Genomic DNA, 22096 nt, shown 5'->3' with positions numbered 1-22096 from the left:
TTACAGCAACTTGGCGACGTGAACTACGAGATCGTGCCACTGGACACTTCTCAACCATCCACCCTGTCATCTCGTGACGTCGTGCATGTATCCCCGCTTGAAGCCCAACTTTTCCACCACGTCTTCCTTGTTTAATTAGTCTGCGCCGAGACGGTGCTCCGACCGCCGGTGAGGTTAGGTCTTACGAACCACCTCCTTGGGCTAACGAAGACGACGACGATGGCCAGGACCTTGCAAGTGTTTAGCCATCTTGACCATCCCTGGAAATAGTCTCTGTTTGTAAATCATGCTCATTAGCTTAGCAGGAATCCTTAAACTGGAATCAGTTTGGAGAAACTGATTTTCCAGTTGTGTAGCAATATGTATTGGATTCCCATTAAATTGGTCCAGTACTAATTAGGACAGCGTTTTGTTAAATTGGTTATTCTCGCAACAGTTATTTCAAAAGAAGTTTAGCGGGGCTTACCTCAAGTCTCGTTTACAGATTTATTGCAAGTAACGTGCATTGCAAGTAACGTGCTTTAACTCCTGAATTAGAATATGGTCTATGAAGCGTTTACTTAATAAGTAAATTAGTGAAGCATTTTTAATTACTCAACATTGCGTTTCACTTTTTTGTTCTAATAGACTACACCTCCGTGTAACGCAGCCAGAGCGACAAAATTGTGGTTTCTTCCAGGACAGATTTTAAAAGTCTGAACGTTTGAATGAAGCAGTATAAATAAAGTGTCAAAGGCGCATACTTTACATTCTTAGCTTTGCATTTTGTTGGCTAATTTATGCAGCTGCACACGTCTAAGTATTAGAATAATTTAGTGACCATTCTATAGTATGTATCAAAATAGTTCTATAGCAGCAACTAGTTTTCGTCACCTGTCAACGCAGACAAACACACCAATTTTCTCAGCAACGAACCTCTCTTTCTGCTCACACAATATGAGTATTTTGTATAAAACGAAGAAAGCTGCGTAAATATACTGTAGAAGTGAATAAAATAACTGCATACTAAATACTGTGCCTCTGATTTTCTATTACCACTGTAGAAACAGTGAGGACGCCCAAAGATAAGCGCTTGTTGTGCTCTTCAACAGATTTCTTTTCGCCAAGCAAATGTTGGAACAATATTACATCGTGCCTTAGTGCGCTTTATGTAACCTGTTTTGGGAATTGTGTTTTCTGCATTTATTCTGTTTCTGATTGAGTGAACAACTAAACCTTGATTGTTTATGTACCAGTGTAAAGTGCGACCTACTCTCTTCTTTCTCATCTCTCAATCACCTTTTCCCAGTGCAGGTAGCCTACCGGGCTCAGCCTCGTTAACCTCCCTGATTTCCTTATGACTTCGTTCTCTCTCTTTCTCTCTCTCTCTCTCTATCGCTCTGTGTGTGTGTGTGTGTGTGTGTGTGTGTGTGTGTGTGTGTGTGTGTGTGTGTGAGTGAGTGTGAGTGTGTGTGTGTGTGTGTGTGTGCGTGTGTGTGCATTTACTTGAGATTATGTTCCTGTGTGTTTTGAATCATTTAGCTCCGAGCTGGTCTGAGTAAATGTACATCACCTGATTTCACGTGTGCCTGTTTTTTTTTGCGAAAAAAAAAATACTACGAAGGAGAAACCTCCTTCGTAGTATGTAGGCAGAGTTATATCTTTCTCTATGGTTATATATTCAAGGAGAAAAAGCCCCCAGATTTTCACTCTCGCGCCCGCTCTTAGTCGCGCCTTCGCACAAACGGCTGGCGATTCCTCAAATGAACGTCTCGTCGAAGGTTACCGCCGCGTCGCGTCCGTGAAGCGTCTGGCACACGACACCGCGACGCATATGGAGTCTCAACAAATCGCTTCTGTTGCGGCGGTTGCCTCAAATGGCGCGCCGTCCCAACCGAAACCCCTTACAGAGGAAGGCGGCATGCATTTTTCTGTAAGCCCTAAGTTCCCCTAGCTCGCCTAGTCTCTAGTATTTGCGATAGCGGAGCCATGCGTAATTTCTTTTATGCGAAGCATATTACGAGGGCTCAACCCAGCTCCTCAGGCGCGGCGGTGACCATGAAATCACGTGACACCGTGACGTCACGACAGAGGAGAAGTGGCTTTGGCTCAACTCTTGCAAGACGGGCTGGGTGGGAATCGAACCAGGGTCTCCGGAGTGTGGGACGGAGACGCTACCACTGAGCCACGAGTACAACGCTTCAAAGCGGTACAAAAGCGCCTCTAGTGAATGCGGTGTTGCCTTAGAAACGCGCTGTTTCTAAGGCGTGCGTCTCTTGCTCAGGCGCACATTTCGTTGCCGCGCCGAACGCTGCTTTGCTCGACGCTCACCGCGTCCAATGCGGGGCGCGTAGTCGCTGCCCTGTAGCCCATTTTCTTACACCCCTTGGCGGGTCGACGGGAACGCTGTCGCGTTCCACTCTTGAAGGCGAAGAAGTAATGCATGAGTTGTTTCTTCGTCTAGCCGAACCAAATATAGCCAAGCAACAGCAGTTCACCAGGCTAAACAGTGGTTCAACAACTAAAATAAAGGCTAGTATGCTTCGCATCCTGGGCTTAACCTTACCTAAGCCACAGCCATTTTTTCAATATTTTTACCGGTACGGACTTTACACGGGGCAAATTTGTGGCTACTTGACTAAAGCGTCATACTGCGCTCAGACTGCTGTGCAAATAAATGCAATCACAGGCCACAGACTATGAACACATTGACAGTGGCCGACGAACTTTTGGACATGGACTAGTGCCATCTTGTAGCGACTTGCGGGAATCAATCAAGACGCTAGTATGCACAGGGCATTCCGTGACTTCTGTTTTTTTTTAATTTCATACTCCAAAGTGGCTGTGGGGGCCTTAAACGATGGCTGGCCTCAAACCAGGTGAATAAGGTATATTGCCTTTGTGTCATCGAAACGGCGGGAATTGTTTCTGAAAAATACATTTCGAAAATCAGCTGAGGTTCGACACTTGCATACAGGATGATGTGCGGCAGTGCAGACAACAGCAAAAGGCAGCAGGAATACAGCACAGCCACCCATTTCTAGTATGACGAATTAGCATGTTTTGGGGGCGGGGGTGTGACGCAACCAGAACTTCGTAGTGTGATAATTAGAATAATGTTTTGTTATTTTCTGTTTCTACTTTATCAAAGAAAGCATTGAGACAGAACTTGTGAGCCAGTACTCTATTGTAAGGCTCTCAAAGAAGTGAAGTATTCCTTCCCTATAGCTGCTACTTGTGTTTAGTCGGCTCTTATACTGTAGTGCGGGTACAACTTCTTGCAGAAACCTAGGGAATCACACAGGAGCCTACTTCGAAAGGTAATGAGGCCTAACTAAATTCTGTCTCATACGGCCAACACAAACATCACGGGAACGCAGCGGGCCATAATTATAAGGTGCAGTAGGTGAAAATATATACCATTAACAGCATCAATTTGAGTTGTGGTCACGCTGCCAGTCTTACATGTTTGGAATCACCGGCTCGCGTTAGCTGATCCCCACGTGCTGTCAGACATTTCCCATTTTTGACACCCCTACACAGCTTTAGGGGAATGCTTGCCAGGTCAAGCCCTTTGTGTGTTTCAGCCCAACCCTTCGGCATTTTTTGTAATGCGGCCCTATAAATTCCCGTGCATGCCATCGCATCTGAGGCATTCCACGTGCCTGCTAAAGCTGGTTTTAAATGACAGGTCAAATTGCTAATTGGTTTGTGGAGGCGTGAATTAGTGAAATCGAGCTATCATGATTTAGTTTATCGCATACACGTCCTGCTCCACATGTGGAATGAATCAGCAGCCTGTTTGTTGTGTAATAATATAGCTGAAAGTCTACACAGGAACATTAGTAGAGCAGTTTTAGCTAGCATTTATATCCCTACGAGTAAGATCGAACGACTCAGCCGTTATGCGACAGTTCGTTGCTCTTGGGTGACGGCATCACATTAGCTAAAGACGCCCTGCGTGCACCGAAAGTACATGCCAGTGGTGGTAAGAAGGTCGACATTAGGCAACCTGTTTCAAAATGAGCGATTACTCCATCATTCCGTACTTTTCCCTACAAATGAGGCTATGACTTTACTCTTTCACCTTTTCATCCACTCGCGTTCTGTGACACCGCGGTAATGTGTCGACCATAAAGTCCAACAGTTACCGCGACTTCCTTCTTTCATGCATTCTACATAGAGGCTGCGTATTGTAATACACAGATACGAAGGTGACTACGGGGGTAGCAAATCGTATAGCAGCCAAGGCAAAACAACTTAGCGCCTATATCATTTCGTTTACACGCGCATCCTACAAACTACGCTTTTTCTTCATCGCTGAAATCTGTGTATACTGTCAGGGAGCAAACAGTTTTCAGCGTTGGATCACAATGATTTGTTGCGCTCACATGTGATAATAGTTTTCGCGGCACCATCGTATTCTGGGAGTATACGAAACCAAAAAAATACGCACAGGCAAAGCTTACTGCCAACCCAAAAAAAGTATATCTTATTTTTTACGCAAAGAATGTACAGCACCAAGAATGTTGAGGTATGAGTTCTCGTATAGAAAATATAATTTGTGCAATGAAATCTAGGTAAGCTTAAACTGGCAAAATGACAAAGCATATGCTTTGTTATAAAATTCAATTCCTTCTAAAATTTTGCTTGTAGATATAGCAATTTAGCTTGAATTGGTATTTCCATTACTTGATAGGTTGGGAACCACACCACTTTTCTATACTGTTTAGAATGCTTCTTAGCGAATATATCATTACTAAACATATTGAAAATTGTTGAAAGTGTGCTATCACTGTCAGATACTGCAAAGGTTGGCTTTCTTCTGACGTAAAGCCTGCGGCGCGAGGATATGGCCACCATGTTTGACAACTCGGTCAAGATCGCTAACACTTTCTCGCTTGCCCTGCGCTGTTCGTGGCCGTCCGTGTGCTGGTTACCTTTGGGAAGCAGTGTTTGTGCCGGCACGTATGCATAACGCCAGGCACACTTCCCCACAAAGCACGTCTGAGCTAAGATGGTGCAACCTCTCCGCTTGTGCTGTGTGTCTGCGCAATGACTTCAAAAAAAAAAATCGCCTCTGCCAAATAACACAATTCTAATCCTTGAGCTGTATCGGTCAAACAAGCAGACATAATTTACAGGAGAAATTGCAACGCACAATCGATCAATTACCAAACATTCACTGGTTTAGTTTTTTTAACTCATTGCCTTGGGCAGATATTTTAATTTACAAATCTGACAAATTTACAATGTTCGTAAGGCAGATCCACTTCGAATTCTCAGCATGGCAGCAGTTTTGAAATATTAAATCACAAACATTGCGAAGAAATACATGGGCAGTCCAGATACTTTAGTGCAAAAGGTCATTTTGTTCCAATATGGCGGTTTTGCCAACGCCATTTACAGAGTGCATTTTTACTGCCAGTTTCATGGCGCGTACCTCGAAAACAGTGTCATCCACAGTATTCTTTTCAAGTGGATACGCCTTGCGGTCTCGCCAGCTACAATTTGTAAAATAGAATGTATGTGGTAAGGAATTACATAAAAAGCTAACTTGTGAATTCTTGTCCATTAGTCTATTATGCATTTCGATTCATCGTGTAAATAATGTGTGCCTCTTCGAGCATACTGGCTCAAGGCCCACATTTGTGCTATCTGACGCAAGCAATCTTTAGACATTTCTTGTCTTCGTAGAAACGCCTCGTGTATTCGCACGGACTAACTGGTTCGGTGCTTGTCCGTACGAATCGCTCTAGATTACAAAAAGCTTTCAACTTTTACTGCAGCCACGTTTTATGTTTTGCGAACATGAGTGTGACGAACAAGTACTATTTTACTTTAAACAAACGAAAACCTGTTTTCAGGTACTAGGAGAGCGACCACATCGAAGAAGCCAGGTGAGCAGAAACGTTCATATTATTTGGCGTCCAAAAGAAAAAGAAATGGAATAGTACACTAGGCAAGCTCTAACTTACGCTTGGCAGTCGTATTCCTGTTAGCATGTCAGTGGAAGAGTGTCGATGTTGGCCACAGACTGAGGGTAAACGCGTGGAGAGAGCCGTCGGGAAGTCGTTGAGACATTAGGCAAGGCAAAATGAACTCTCGCTGTAATGATTTAAATTGGAATTGAAAACAGCGCTAACTGAATTTATGTATATTTACCCAAATTTCAAGTGCCAGTGTGGAAATATATTGGGATTTAGGATGTGTGGCGAAATATATTACAGCGGTCAATGTGGCGTTTTCTCATGAATATTTTTAGGCAGTGGTAAAAATAGCAGTATTGCGTGTGACGATATCATATAATATCTGCCTGATAGTCTTGAAGGTTTAGCGCTGGTTAAGAAAATTTCAAGCAGATGGTATTGGGTCCGACCATCTAAGGTTTACGAAAGTTTGTGCCAGAACTGTTGAAAAAGCGTACCGCGAATATTCCTAAAGCGTACCACTCTAAATACTGGCTTACAAAAGGTAATGCATCATTCCTACACAATCCTTATGAAATTGTGTCATGATTTCCGGAAAAAGAGGTATATTTGTAAATTTGCACAGTAATGATTCATATTTGGGCGACAGCGAGACAAAGGCGACCTCCATAATTCGTATAAGGGAAGGATGGAATGAACTAGCATGTTCTGAATAATTGAATTTTTTCGCAGTGATGCCGAGGAAGACAACGCGTGAGCATAAGTTTCTCGCTGAATTATCGCTTATACATATCAATATGTGTTCATAGAAAACGAAAACAGCCTCAGATTTCGAGGTTGAAGCGTGATCTGCGTACAACGGTGAACGCTAGCAGGAATCTTAACGACATATAGCCGAGAAATAATGCGCAAGCAGGCTTTGCTTTTATTGAATCAGCTAATGACTTTGTCGCGCCGTGTGTCGCATGAGCAACATCGTCATGCGTAGCCTTCACGACTAGTTCAAATATTTAATATGCTCGTTGCCGACAAAACAGAATAGCAGGCTGGAACATTTCACACACGCTTGGTACAAAGAGGAGAGACTGAAGGAGCTTTCACAAATACCGCGCGATAAGTGAACGGTCACAAATGATTATCCTACTGCGATTGCCACAGTCGCCTTGAGAGCCACTCTGTATATCTTAAACGTTTGTTTGAGATTAGCAGTGATTCCCTGTACATGGAATGAAGGCAATGAAGCAAGACATTCTATAATCTCAGTTTTAATGAAGACATAAGAAAATGCTCTATGTCAGATATGAACGAGGCAGTATATTCACCGGTATTGTAATTGATGCGTGCATTTGATACTGTTGACCTGTTGACTGTTATGTTGGATACGCTAGAGAATTTTGAAATTTGTGTTGCGTTTGCTACTTAGCCGAAAGGCTATTTCTCCACTCGAGAAAAATGTGAAAATTGATAATTATGTTGACTTGACACGACGAAGCGCAGTCTCTTAATAAGGTCACCCAGATTCAGCTCGTACGTAAATGACCCTTGGGGAAGTGAACTCAAGCATAACTCAAAATGGAGATGAGAAGGCACCGGTGTTGCTACATGAGAGAAAAAGGAGCAATTACGCGCACTCTGATACACGTAAAATACCGTAGCAATTCCACGAACACGAAATCGTTATCGGTAATACTAAGATGGAGCTGATTTTACGCGTAGGCGTAGATCGGCGAGCTGTGAAATCGGCGAGCTTACGTTTGAAGCCGCGAAGGAAGTGAGCACCGGAGGAGGAAGGCGCCTGGAGGTGGAGGAGAGAGTCGGCAGGCTCGCCCCCTTTCTCTGTTTGCTTGGACGCCGCAGTGCTCACCGTGCATGCAGCAAGATTTTAGGACGATCCCACCGCTGCCACCAGTTGTAAGATTTTAGGACGATCCCACCGCTGCCACCAGTTGTCAGGATTGGGGGCTCAATCCCATCGCTCGTAACTCGTTGTCAAGATTGGAGTCCGGCATGAATTCGGAGGTAGCTGGCACATGCCGTCATCCAACTTATCCACGCTGAGGACGTTGATGAAGGGAAGGACTGCTTCTCATAGAGAACGAGGAATAAGGGTTTATTTATAGTATTTACATGCAGTTCATCAGTCTAGCATGGCTGCGAGAGAAAGTACGCCAGTCTAACACGATTGCTTGAGAGAGTGTCTCAGTCCAACATGACTGCTTAAGAAAGTGTCTCGAGCATCCGCACAACAGCGGTGTATAAACACTCGATCCCCCCTTGAATTCCAAGGGGACGGAAAACGTTCGTCCAGTCATCGTAAACACGCCGCCTCTCTCCGGGACGGCTTACACACAAACACACACACACACACACACACACACACAGGTTCACGGTCCGGTCCGGAACCGACGTAACGCAAGTTTTGTAGAACTCGGAGCTGACCCTCGCAGCGCGGCCGAGTAGCCATTGTCTTGCGTCTTGGTCAACGCGTGGGAAGGAGCATCAGTAGACGTTCCCACGGGCACACTCCCCCGCTCACGGCCGACCCAGGTAGGCGGTGTCGTTTTGCGCACAAAGCCTGCTTCGTCGAACTCATTCGGTCACAACGGCGACGAGGTTAGAGCGTAACGCCAGGGAAAGTTGCCGCCCCTGTCGGAAGTGGCTGGCAAAACTTGCACCTTAGGTGGGCCGTTCTTAACAATGCATGCGGCACCTCTTCTTTGCATCTGCAGCAATGTGCGCTTGCCCTGTTATTTCACTGTTAGTAAAGTTGGTGCAACAACTGTTAAAAAAAGCGCGCCAAACATTGGACGCCGTGAATCTTCCTAGAGCCTCAAATAAATAATAAAGTTATAGTGACGTTTCACTCCGTGAATGTAGGTTCCGCGCAAGCGTAAGCACGCCGCATGCATACACACCGAGCACCACGGCGTCGAAGCACAAATGGAAAGGACACAAACGTGGCGATTCTCTTCTCCACCTCCAGGCGTATATCGCTATACGCGTGCAGAGTGCCTCGATGTCTTCCTCGCCTGCCGCTCCGTGCAGGGCAGAGACAATCGCAGTGTCTACTACGGCATTGGGCACGCGAATGGCGGATACACACGAGCGCCGGCAACGCGTCCTAGATGGCGCTCGCCAAAGGCTGCAACGACGTCCGCCATTCGCGTGCTCAACGCCATAGTAGATGCCACCGCTGTCTGCACTTTGTACGGAGCAGCGGGCGAGGAGGACATCGAGGCACCCAAGTGCAAAGAAGAGGCGACTCGAAGGTGCACAGCGAGCACGGCGGCGTCGAAGCACAAAGGAAAAGGGCGCAAACGCTGCGATTCTCTTTTCCTCCAGGCCCCTTTCTCCTCAGGTGCTCGCGTCCCTCGCCATCTACGCTCACGCGTACTATCACTGCACGAGAGTCCACCATTAAAATTTTAATAGAAAATGTTTTATTTCAATGTATGTACAGCGAAGGTTCAGATCGATGTATACAGAACAAGGCATAAAGATAAAAATAGTAAGCAAAAAACGTGCGCCTGAGCGAAAGAAACGAACCAAAGAACTCGGTGTCTCGGAGGGGAAACGATCTACGCCAGCCAAACGTCGTGATCGGCACGGGCAGAGAGATAGATAGTAATCTAAACCGGGAGCACGGCGAAGCGTCGTCAGGGGAGAGGGAGTCCCGCGACGCGCCTGGCAGCGGTCCCAATGCGCGCGCGGCGCGCCTCCTGTCGGGGCAGCGCCGTACATTGAGAGGAGGGGGTCTTCTGTGTTTGCCGCAAGATGGCTCTGCGTGTGCGGAAAGCGCAGAAGAAATGCAGCGGAAACGCACTTCGCAACTCGTGTAATTGTGACTTCTGTACGTTACATGTTCATAATTACCGATATACACCGCAGTATAACTTTCCACGGCTCGTTTCGAAGGCAACACCGCATTCACTAGAGGCGCGTTTGCACCGCTTGGAAGCATCGAACTCGTGGCTGAGTGGTAGCGTCTCCGTCTCACACTCTGGAGACCTGGGTTCGATTCCCACCGGGCCAATCTTGGAAGTTGCTTTTTATTTATGAAGCGCCTGCCGTGATTTATCGCTCACGGTCAACGCCGCCGACGCCGACACCGACGCCGACGACACCGGCTTTTCTGCGACACGAGCTCCTTAACGCTATCGCGTTAAAAGTGGTACCATTGCATAGGTCATGATAGTTCCACGTTTCCCTGAACAGACAAAAAGGGAAGCTTTATCATTTGTACTGTGCGTCAAGTGGTACGCAGATTGAAACGAAGCAAGCAACTCTTTTTCAGTAATAAAGTAAAAGCGGGTAAGGCCAAAGTTTTCATCAATCAACACAAATCGTTCGAAAGGAAAACGAAGCTTAGTGTGCTTCCTGTAACTGGCCTAGAATGTTGGCACAATACATGATTTATTCGAGGACTCTTGTATTAATAGTAATAATTACGCTTTGTTCACAAAAGTTCTGGCTGGTCTCTGCGGTAAAGCCATTAAAAGGAAGAAACACGGTAAGACGTCTATAAGTTTGCTTAAAAGGCGACGACTAATGCATCTGCGGGAGGAAAAGAAGCTTGGAAATCGAGAAAAATTGTATGCATTGTTTTAACATATGCGCTCGTGTTTAAAACTTAAATGTTAGCGATTTGGGTAGTTGTGTTTTTTTTCCTCCGGATCTAACCTGCAAAATAATGAAAGTACAGTAGTGAAAGAAATAAAACACGCAGCAAAAATTAAAGGCGCCCCGTATAAACCACCTACATAAAGCATGCCTAAGTCGGGAGGAGAATGAAAAAAAGACTGCATGTGAGAAATAAAAAAACTTATTGAGTTCGTGTTGTGATGGTGTTTGCATACAGCGCACTTAAAATTAGGAATCATTTCAAAACCTTAGTTAATTTTACGGAAATGTTTTATAATTAAACAAACGTGCACTAAATCTTTTTCTCACGCAGCGACAACGACGACCACCACAGCAACAAAGGCAACGACAACAAAGAAGACGACAACAAGGAAGACGACAACGAAGGCAACGAGAACAAAGGCGACGACAACAAGGAAGACGACAACAAGGAAGACGACAACAAGGAAGCCGACAACAAGGAAGACGACAACAAGGAAGCCGACAACAAGGAAGACGACAACAATGAGGACGACAACAAAGAGGACGACAACAAAGAGGACGACAACGACAACGACGCGTAAGCTTAGGGTGATTCTGTTTTACGTTGACTTTCGTGAAATTTATAAGAACCACAACCAGTGGAAAAGAAATAAAGCGCCTCCGCCATTTGTTATTCTTCATCAGGATGAGTATCTGACGCACAGTCCTATTAAGGGCAGTTTAAAAATAGCGGTTCACGCACGCACAAAAATTATTGAACGTTACTTAAAGGCAAGACGAAGTATACATGTTGCCGTTGCTCTATACATATATTGATCATGACGGATTCCTTAGTGAATATCGGAGTTAACAATAAAATGTGGAAATATTTAATGATTGAACATTCGTCAGCGATATGCTAAATTGCGGGTGTTTCGATATCCTTTTCATGATCATATTGACTGTAACGATAGCTCTTGCTGAATCGGCGGTGACAAAAACCACGTTGTTGTGACTAGCTGAAATCGCGCACCTGGATTTTCCGCCCTTCTTTTCACACCAGTAGAAAAAGCGAAGATTAGCTTCGCAGCGACTGTGCTGTCGTCAACATATATATATATATATATATATATATATATATATATATATATATATATATTAACGACAGCACAGTTGCTGCGATGCTAATCCTCGTTTTTGACTACTGGTGTGAAAAGAAGGGCGGAAAATCCAAGTGCACGATTATATATATCTATCTATCTATCTATACATATATATATATATATATATATATATATATATATATATATATATATATATATATATATATATATATATATATATATATATATATGTATATATATATATATATATATGTTTACTTATAGTACAGGTCATGTAACTCCCGAATGAGGATGGCGGATGGACTGTGCTAGTACAAGGCAATGCAAAATATGCAAGGAGAGATTCTAACAAAGCACCAGAATATCAAATATTTACCGCGATATCGAACTATAGGTGGCACCACCGTCGCCGCGTTAGTGTGCATAGGCCTTCGACGGCGCGCATTGGCGTGTGGGCGTGGGCATTCCACTGTGAACGATTTGGCCCGATTTTCAGGTAATGAAACCCGCTGACTGTACTGTGCTGGTCCCATATTGCCCTCCAGCGCCACATTTTTTTTTGCACGAAATCCGCACAGCATTTCCATTTACGCGAAAGAAGCGCGTACTCTCGTTCAAAGGGGGACTGGCACTCAACAACGCAGTCTTTGTATCAGCACTTTCTCGGGGCTTTTTGTGTATGTTCGGCTTGGATTCCGCCTAGTCTGTTAACACAGTTGCGTCAGTTATTAATGGTGCATTCTGTGACAGTCTTGCACTGTATAAAAAAAGAGTGTGTATTGCTGTAAAACAAAGGTAAAGTAGCAAGTTAATGCGCGCTCTACACCACCAACTGATGCGCATTCTACAGCTTGAATTCCTTTTTTTTTATTCGCTGTGAAATGCAAACAGTTAATGAGTTCAATTAGGCAAGCTAGGCCACTGTGACAGTACGTTTGTATACGCTCATCAGGTCCCTTCAGACGAGGTTATTTTTATCGTCCTTGCACTGTTTCGCGCACAACAGCGATGTGACAAAGTTGCAATTACTTTTTGAGCTAATATCGTTCGCTAGTTTTACTTCAGCTAATAGTGGCCCTTGTCTTGCATCAAGCTCATAAAGTGTATGATGCGGTATGACATGAATGCACGCTTAAGGCTCTTTTTTTTTCTACTGCTTTGAGTGATGTTCACACCACTCTGTTCATGTTTCGTGGCAACTCAGAGTTTGCGGAGCGAACGACAAACCGTGACGAGTCACTTTTTTTAGCACGGTATTCACGTCTCGCTGCAGCGACTTCACTTAATTAAACCAACATGCGATTCTTTTGTGATGTTCTCGAAAAACGATGCCATAATAAAGGTGATGTGATTGTGGCGAGCGCAGGGCGCGACAATCACACATCGCGCGCTTGACCCGGGCGTTCACTGATCTTTAAGAAAAAAAAAATATGGGGTTTTACGTGCCAAAACCAATTTCTGATTATGAGGCACGCCGTAGCGGAGGACTCCGGAAATTTCTTCCACCTGTCTTACTGCAGCGCAAAGACGACAGCGCAATGCTAAATGCTTTTCAAAACCGTCGAACATCGTAGGGCAGCAGACTGCGCTACAGCCACGGAAGAAACGGCCTTTGAACCTATTCACGCCGATACAAGCACATGTAAACACGTAGGGGAGGGAGGAAAGACAAAAGCAGAAGGCAGAGAGGTTAACCATAATAACGTTCGGTTGGCTACCCTACTCCGGGGGAATGGGAAAGGGGAAAACAAAGATGAGAGGGCGAGAGAGGAGGGAAGGAAAGAAGGACATTAGCGGTGAGCTCGCTCACGCGTGTGGTCTAATAGAAATTGCACTAATAGTCACAGACATTCACACAAGTCCGTCGTCCTCAAGAAGCACAAAAGCGCCTTCGCCGCTTTATGGGACGACGAGCGACGGGGGCGGTGTTCCAGCAGCACCTGCACAGAAAGCGGCCGATTTTCCTGTTTTTAAAGAGCGTTAGCAAGTTCTTGTCTTTCTGGGGCATGTCGTAGACAGTGGCAAAGCTGGTGGTGTATGTTTTCTTTGGTGCCGCAGACCTCGCTGTAGATAAATTGTATATAGCATTGTATATAGCATATATAGCATAGCACATAACATTAATTTGGTGGAGGGGGACGTTCCCCGTACCCATCATGGAGCTTCGCAGCGGTTGCAACGGCGACAGTGCAACTTCGGCTTCTGCTGGCGGCACTTCATCTACGCAACCGTCTCCGCCTGCAGCCCCGACCTACTTCGCCGTTTTCCCCCCTCGGGATCCTGGTGTTTTCAACGAAGTCGGCAGTCCTGATATTGACGACTGGCTCCGCCTATAGGAACGTGTCAGCACCAGTCACAGGTGCGATCCGACTAATATGCTTGCGAAGGTTCTTTTCTACCTCGACGGAGCCCCACTTGCATGGTTCCAGACTGACGAAGACGAGATCTCGAGCTGGAATCTCTTCGAAGAGAAGCTCTGCGACCTTTTTGGCAATCAATTCGGTCGCCAAGCCAATGCCAAGAAAGCCCTTTGCAGAAGGGTTGAAATCTGGGCCAGTTGGTACATACTTGAACGAAAAAACCAGTCAAAAACACAAAGGACAAGAGAAGAAGTTCACGACACAAAGACTGGACTATCAACTGTGGTTTATTAGAATTGGTGTAGTCCCAGCAAGGGCAGCAGAGCATGCGCAACCGCATCATCACTTATCACATAGCATGAAAAGACAGCACCGTTTCTATCGGGACCGACTTAGAAATTCAAATTCTTTTTCTTGTAAGCGCACCGAGGTTGTGCTAACGCAGTCATCACCTAATATACTGATGAAGTACGCTTCCAAGATTTCACGCTCTTCTTTGCCCTTGCCCCTACCAAGAATCATAACATTGCTAAACAATGGATAACAACCACACTCATTGCAATGGCGAGGCAAGTTTGCACCGTTATCTGACCCCAGGGAGGAGTGGTGCTCACGCAGGCGGTCATTAATACATCGACCGGTTTGGCCTATGTAAAATCTTTCGCACGTGAGAGGGAACTTATAAACAACCCCTGCAGCACATGCCGTGAAACGATTTTCATGCTGCGTTGTGCAAACGTGGTTCCTTGCCCTGCCTCGAAAAATGCGCGAACACAGACCCGAAAGCTTACAAGGGGCAGAAAAAACAACACTTACTCCCTGTTTGGCGGCAACTTTCTTAATACTGTGGCTCACTTTATGTACGTACGGCATAACTTCAAGTTTCTTACGTTCAACAGCCCCACCATCTACCAGATCCGTACGTTCCTTCTTTAGCCTCTGAAGCAGTGATTCAGCCACCGCTTTCAAAAGAGGTGGAGGGAACCCTGCCGCTTCTAGACGTTGGTATTGTGCGTCAAAGCTACTTTTAATGGCGTGGTGACAGCTTCTTTCAAGTGCATTGCGGAAGCAATTCATTGCAATCCCTCTTTTTACAATCTTTGAATGTGCAGATCCAAATGGTAAAAGAGCTTTCTTGCCCCTAGGTGAAAGCATCCAGCACAAATGCCCGTCGTCAAAGAAAGTTAGTTGCAGTTCTAGGAACCTGATGGAATGATTGCTAGGAAGTTCATGAGTGAAATTAAGAGAGCGTGAAAAAGCGTTAAAAGCAGTCAATACATCGTTGACTGCTGCGGGCAGAGTGTCATTTGGTAAAAGCTCTAGAAGTACTAAAAAATCGTCCACTTACCTAAAAACTTAGCACACATGCTTGTTTAGAAGGAAGCCTTGAAGTTTCCTGTCACATTTTGCTAAAAATATCTGGGAAAGCACTGGGGCAACACTACAGCCAATACATATTCCTTTTTTCTGAAGGAACAAGGAACCTTTGAATTCAACAACAGTGGATGACAGATAAAAGAATAGGAGCTCTAGAAAGGCATCCACCGACATACCACATGCATTCTAGAAGTTTACAGCACTGCAGTGATCAATAAGTTCACGCACAGCTACAAACAATTCATCATGCGGAATTGTGTAGAAGAGCATTCCATCAGGTTCCTAGAACTGCAACTAACTTTCTTTGACGACGGGCATTTGTGCTGGATGTTTTCACCTAGGGGCAAGAAAGCTCTTTTACCATTTGGATCTGCACATTCAAAGATTGTAAAAAGAGGGATTGCAATGAATTGTTTCCGCAATGCACTTGAAAGAAGCTGTCACCACGCCATTAAAAGTAGCTTTGACGCACAATACCAACGTCTAGAAGCCGCAGGGTTCCCTCCGCCTCTTTTGAAAGCGGTGGCTGAATCGCTGCTTCAGAGGCTAAAGAAGGAACGTACGGAGCTGGTAGATGGTGGGGCTGTTGAACGTAAGAAACTTGAAGTTATGCCGTACGTACATAAAGTGAGCCACAGTATTAAGAAAGTTGCCGCCAAACAGGGAGTAAGTGTTGTTTTTTCTGCCCCTTGTAAGCTTTCGGGTCTGTGTTCGCGCATTTCTCGAGGCAGGGCACGGAACCATGTTTGCACAACGCAGCATGAAAATCGTTTCACGACATGTGCTGCAGGGGTTGTTTATAAGTTCCCTCTCACGTGCGAAAGATTTTACATAGGCCAAACCGGTCGATGTATTAATGACCGCCTGCGTGAGCACCACTCCTCCCTGGGGTCAGATAACGGTGCAAACTTGCCTCGCCATTGCAATGAGTGTGGTTGTTATCCATTGTTTAGCAATGTTATGATTCTTGGTAGGGGCAAGGGCAAAGAAGAGCGTGAAATCTTGGAAGCGTACTTCATCAGTATATTAGGTGATGACTGCGTTAGTACAACCTCGGTGCGCTTACAAGAAAAAGAATTTGAATTTCTAAGTCGGTCCCGATAGAAACGGTGCTGTCTTTTCATGCTATGTGATAAGTAATGATGCGGTTGCGCATGCTCTGCTGCCCTTGCTGGGACTACACCAATTCTAATAAACCACAGTTGATAGTCCAGTCGTTGTGTCGTGAACTTCTTCTCTTGTCCTTTGTGTTTTTGACTGGTTTTTTCGTTCAAGAAAGCCCTTGCCACACGTGTACAGACGTCGACCGAGTCCTACGTGTCGTACATTCTCGACGTCCTGGCCCTTTGTGCCAAGGCTGACTCGACCATGTCTGAGGACGATAAGGTTAATCACGTCCTCAAAGGCATCGCTGACGACGCCTTCAATTTGCTGGTGTTTACGAACGTCACCAGCATCGATACCATCCTCAAGGAGTGCCGCCGTCTCGAGGATGCTAAAAGCCGCCGGGTATCCCAGCACATCACCCGACTTCCCAACACAGCTACTACGTCATCCTGCGACGACCTCTTCCACCAGCCGTCGCGATGTGACAACTTGGCCCGCATCATTCGTCGTGAGGTCGAAGCGGCACAACCGGCGGCCCCTTCATTCCCGTCACCTGATCATTCTCCGGTGACAATCTCCTTGATTCAGGCCGTCGTCCGTCAGGAGTTGTCTAACGTCTACCTGCAATCCATTCGTTCCAAACGCTCGGAACCTCTTTCTCCACGCACGTCCCCACCGCGTTGTTCTTACTCCTCTTACGGACAGCGCAACCCCTCCGAATGATGAACCGTGGACGACAAGCTGATCTGTTTTAACTGCCGATGCACTGGACATGTCGCTCGCCAATGCAGCAGCCGCTGGACTTCTCCGACGCGCTATTCTTCTGATTACCACCCTCGCCCCCCTAGCGCATCCTTTTCCTTCGCCCCTTCTATGCCCGCTCCATCATATGACCCTGCGATCCCTTTGACACGACCCCATTACTCCCGCTCGCCTTCTTCCTCCCGTCGTCAATCTCGTTCGCCCCCGTTACGCCGTGCTCCTTCTCCGACCTACTCGCCGCGCCCCCGACCGGAAAACTAGACAGTGCAGCTTCTGTGGGTGAAGCTGCAATGACGACATTGGCACGAAATCCTCGCTTCTGCTTACCCTCGAACAAGAATCTTTTGGACGTTCTCGTCGACAATGTTCCCGTGCGCGCGTCGATTGACACCGGGGCGCACGTGCCCATTATGAGTGCTGCTCTTCGCCGTCGCCTCAAGAAAGTTCTGACGCCCGCCCCGAGCCGAGTTGTACAAGTCGCCGACGGAGGGACTGTCGCTATTGTTGGCATGTGCTCTGCCCGACTCACCATTGCTGACAGACACACCGTCGTTCACTTCACCGTCATCGAGCATTGCCCTCACGAACTCATTCTCGGTCTGGATTTTCTTGCCAATCATTCTGCCCTGATTGACTGTTCGGCCTGCTCACTTTGCCTTGACTTGCCTCTTCTTGCCGACCCTGTGGACCCACCTCCAAGCTGTTTGAGCTGCGTGGATTTTATTCGCCTACCGCCCCACTCTGACACACGTCGACTTGTTGTACTGACCAGCTGTACCTGACGGTAATTACGTTGTCGCACCAATTCCAGCAGTTACACGTGGTGTTACCGTGCCGCACACTGTGCTGACAATTACTGGCAACCGCACCTGCCTTCCCCTTGTCAATTTCGCGCTAACCGCGCAAGTTCTGCCTCAGGGGATTTCATTGGCATAATTCGCGCTTTGTAGGATTATAAGGTCGAGCCATTCAGAGTGGAAGATCGGCACTGGAAGATCATTATATATATATATATATATATATATATATATATATATATATATATATATATATATATATATATATATATATATATATATATATATATATATATATATATATATATATATATATATATATATATATATATATATATATACGCTCTCTTCCAAGCTGTCCCATCCCCTCTCCAGCTCTCATGCCGGCTTCCCAAATTTAACAGACATTGCTTTTTCCCTTTGACACTCCTAATACTAACGCATTACATATATGTAAACCATGCGACACGCCTCACACACATGCAAGATGTTTCAATGAACACTTTCGATTTTCATTTTTATTTTAACCCGCCGTGGTTACTCAATGGCTATGGTGTTAGGCTGCTGAGCACGAGTTCGCGGGATGGAATCCCGGCCATGGCGGCCGCACTTCGGTGGGGGCGAAAACACACGTGTACTTAGATTTATGTGCACGTTAAAAAATTCCAGGTGGTCGAAATTTCCGGAGTCCTCCCCTACGGCGTGCCTCATAATCAAAAAGTGGTTTTGGCACGTGAAACCCCACGAATGTTTATTTTAGAACTTGCCTCTGGCAGATGGCACAATTATAGTCTATGAGTTGGCCTACTCGAAGAGGCGGACATTACTTGCACAAAAAAATGAATGACATAATCGACTAATCAACAAAAACAAATTATGTTTTTAACTAATTACCTTGCGGAGTATATCGAAATTTACAAATCCTAGCCACCGAGAGTGCAAGGCATATCGACTTGAAAATAAATTTGTAGATTACACCATTTACCAGACATGCGCTGTCAAAATGGCTGTGAAAATGTCCTGTCGTTCCCCTTACTTTCTTACCAAAACGTCGTTTTATGCATGGAACCACAAAAGTAACTCGAACGCCAATGCATTTGAGCGCATCGTTTGGGAAATATTATCTCTAAACAGTTGTCATCCTGCGAATTCATTCCAAGCGGATCCGCCTCCCCGGCTTGAATTTCTAAATTGCAATATGTTCCATGAGGTGAGTAGCTGAAAATGTGATTATTGAATTTTTTGTTAAATAGGCGATCTTGCATTGCAATTTTTTCTTCAAGTAATGTCCATCTCTTCGAGCAGACCAGCTCATGCACTACAATTGTGCAATCTGCCACATGCAATTTAAAAAAAAGGAGGAGAGCGTTAGCTGAAACACCGGCTATTTCGAAGACTTTGCATCTTTCACATATATCACATCTTTCTACAACTTAAAAATAAATGAGCTCCTTTCGGCCCGTTAATGTACTCGGCCCTTGCTGTAGTTTGGTTCCTATACCGGCACTCCGAATGGTTTGTCGCCAATGCTGCCTCTCCACAATGAAGCTGGAGAAAGCCTGGCCTTAGCCGTACGTTCAGCTGCTCCCTGAGCAATCGGAGGGACCACGTGACTGGAAATGTCTCCGTGACTCTCGCAACTAGGCGAGGAAAGCGCCTCCCAAGTGCTCCAAGGGCGTGCGCGGTGCTTTGAAAAAACTAGCGAATGTGTCATTGTTCGTTGGCCGGGAAACGCTTGTATAAATTTTTAATGCGCGGAGCCAGTCTAGTATTTACACAATGTCGTCATCAACACCGGAACTAAACATTCGCGTGTGCGCGGCACACAACCTACACGTCCTCTCAAAGTAAACCGTGTCTTGAGAGCTGTTGTTTGAACGTGCAATGACCGAATGGAGAAAAACAAAAATGTAGGCATGAATTACCTTACCTATAAGAGTTGACTAGCTGACAGGATCTGTGTTTACATTGAAGGCGCATAGGGACTACGTAAGGTATTGTACATTTAAGAAAAGCACTGGTATTAGGTATATTTTGGTGAATTAATAAATATATTTTGTGTCATTGAAAATAGATGTCGGAAAACAGCACTTTACTGCCGGCTGTCCTCCAGCAAGTCAGTATTTGTTGAGGCCTGAAAGTGCTTACGGATCCGGCACGTTTGTCGCGGCTTAATTGCCGTAATCACCGATTGTTGACTTTCCTTAGGAAGTTTACGTTTTAAGTTAGTCACTAATCCATTTTCGTTCGTCAATAATTGGAACATTGGCTGGAAATGGAAACCGTACTTCGCGTACTCCTTTTAGCGACATAAAAAAAAATCTAAGTTTTCATCGGCCCATCGCGAGCATCGCCTCAGGTCGGCAGAGCTTCGACCGCAAAGTGCGGAAGGGCGTGCATCCAATACCATCTCATTACCGATGACTCCAATCAAAAGCACATTGCATGTAGTTATCGCCCAGGATAATAGTTTCCTATAAATCGTTGTAGTGCTCCTTAGAGCATTCCCGTTGATGCTACGTGATGTGCCCTCCATCTTTGTGCTTGCTCTACTCGTGCCTTGCGCGTACAGAGCGGCCCATCCCACAGTACTCGCTGGCGTGCACGTATGGGCCGGATATCAAGGCGAGTTCTCGGTTCCCCGAGGACGGCGTGTGCGACTACACCTTCCTGGAGCAGATGCCCGCCTCGCGTGCCAAGGACTTTGGCGGGCCGTACCCGTCCGAAGTGCAGCACTTCATCAACACCGCGGCGCGGCACACGAAGACCGAGTACGGCGTCGCCTTCGATTACGCGTGAGCCTGGCCTTGGGGAGCGACGACCTGCCCCCCCCCCCCCTTTTTTTTTGTTAAAGGCCAGTTCCATGGCCTCACATATTCAGGAAGAGAGTAAGCAGACTGAAAAACGATAAAAAACGCCGTGGAGAAATGGAAGGTAGGCGAGGACGCAACTAGACAACGCTAAGCTAGGCAAGCAGAGTAGGGACAAGTAGTGGGAATAGGGCGAGTGGGAATACGTTCATGCCCCGTCAGTGCGACAGCTAGACGAAGACGAATAAATGCGATCGCAGACGCTAGATCCAAGCGATAAGATTTACACGTGGACTCTGCTGTAAGTCAGGCATAGCACAGCGCAGTCTAGAGAACCAATTCGGATTAAAGGCCGACATCTGCTTTTCCATTGTTGTATTTTTAAGTGGGGCCCAACTTCGTCGATTTCTAAGCCTTTGCGTTCTGAGCTCAGGACACGACCAGTCAAACAGCAGAGAGAAACGGCATTGTTGCGCTCTTATTTATAGATGAAATAAAACCGATAAGCTAAGCGTGCACGTACTGCTGTTGTGCGAGGCAAGTGAGCCTGACAATAGGTCCGGCGAAAACGATGTTCGAGGAAAAAGGAAAGGAGGAGCCGGGAGCAATACCTCAAAAAGAAGGAAAGTTTCTGCGCTCGGGGGCGACGTGTATCAGTTGCAGGGCTGGAGCGCTCTGCTGTGATAAATAATAAATACGCAGATGGAAAAGCACATGGTGTCCGTGCAAGCCCGCGTGAACGATGGTAAACACAAATGTTGCATGTTGCAAGGATGAAAGATGAAATTCAATGTTTTTTTGGCTTATGCGCCATCTGTCCGCAGCTCAGAAGTTAGAAATTGCAGAAGAGTCTAAATAGATTGAAACTACGCTATGATACCGCCTTGTACGAGAGAAGTATTTTCCGACTGTATTTTTACCCAATAACAACTTCATTCCTTTTCTCACCACTATAGTTTGCTCTGAAGCAATCAGTGACATTGACTTAAACAATGAAAGCATTTTTAACCTGGTGTTAAAGTTGGATACCAAGAAATGCACCGGTCCGGACGAGATACACAATGCATTCTTGGTTCGCTACTCTTTGTGGTCATCAAGATACCTGACGGTCATATATTCAACAAATCTTTATCATCTGTCACTGTTCCTTCCTCGAGGAATTTAGCTACAATGCTTACTCTTTATAAATGAGGAGATAAGCAGTTTTTGTCGAACAACAGACTGATTTAAATAACATCGCAGTCATGC

The 22096-nt window shown here is 45.7% G+C and overlaps 1 protein-coding gene across 6 annotated transcripts in view; it reads left to right on the top strand.

Annotated features, from left to right (window-relative positions):
* Positions 1 to 22096, top strand: part of LOC139061340 (uncharacterized) — a 109928-nt gene that overhangs the window by 42397 nt on the left and 45435 nt on the right. For 3 of the 6 annotated variants that reach the window (XM_070541252.1, XM_070541250.1, XM_070541248.1), the window contains 4 exons: positions 5847 to 5879; positions 6642 to 6662; positions 10864 to 11109; positions 20611 to 20833. In XM_070541252.1, the coding sequence (XP_070397353.1) occupies positions 5847 to 5879; positions 6642 to 6662; positions 10864 to 11109; positions 20611 to 20833 (523 nt within the window). The remainder of the gene's footprint in view (positions 1 to 5846; positions 5880 to 6641; positions 6663 to 10863; positions 11110 to 20610; positions 20834 to 22096) is intronic. The other 3 variants (XM_070541253.1, XM_070541251.1, XM_070541249.1) reach the window with 2 other exon arrangements.

The sequence above is a fragment of the Dermacentor albipictus genome, chromosome 6 (assembly GCF_038994185.2).
Source record: "Dermacentor albipictus isolate Rhodes 1998 colony chromosome 6, USDA_Dalb.pri_finalv2, whole genome shotgun sequence".
Taxonomy (NCBI): domain Eukaryota; kingdom Metazoa; phylum Arthropoda; class Arachnida; order Ixodida; family Ixodidae; genus Dermacentor; species Dermacentor albipictus.
This window is presented reverse-complemented; position numbering and strand designations above follow the sequence as displayed.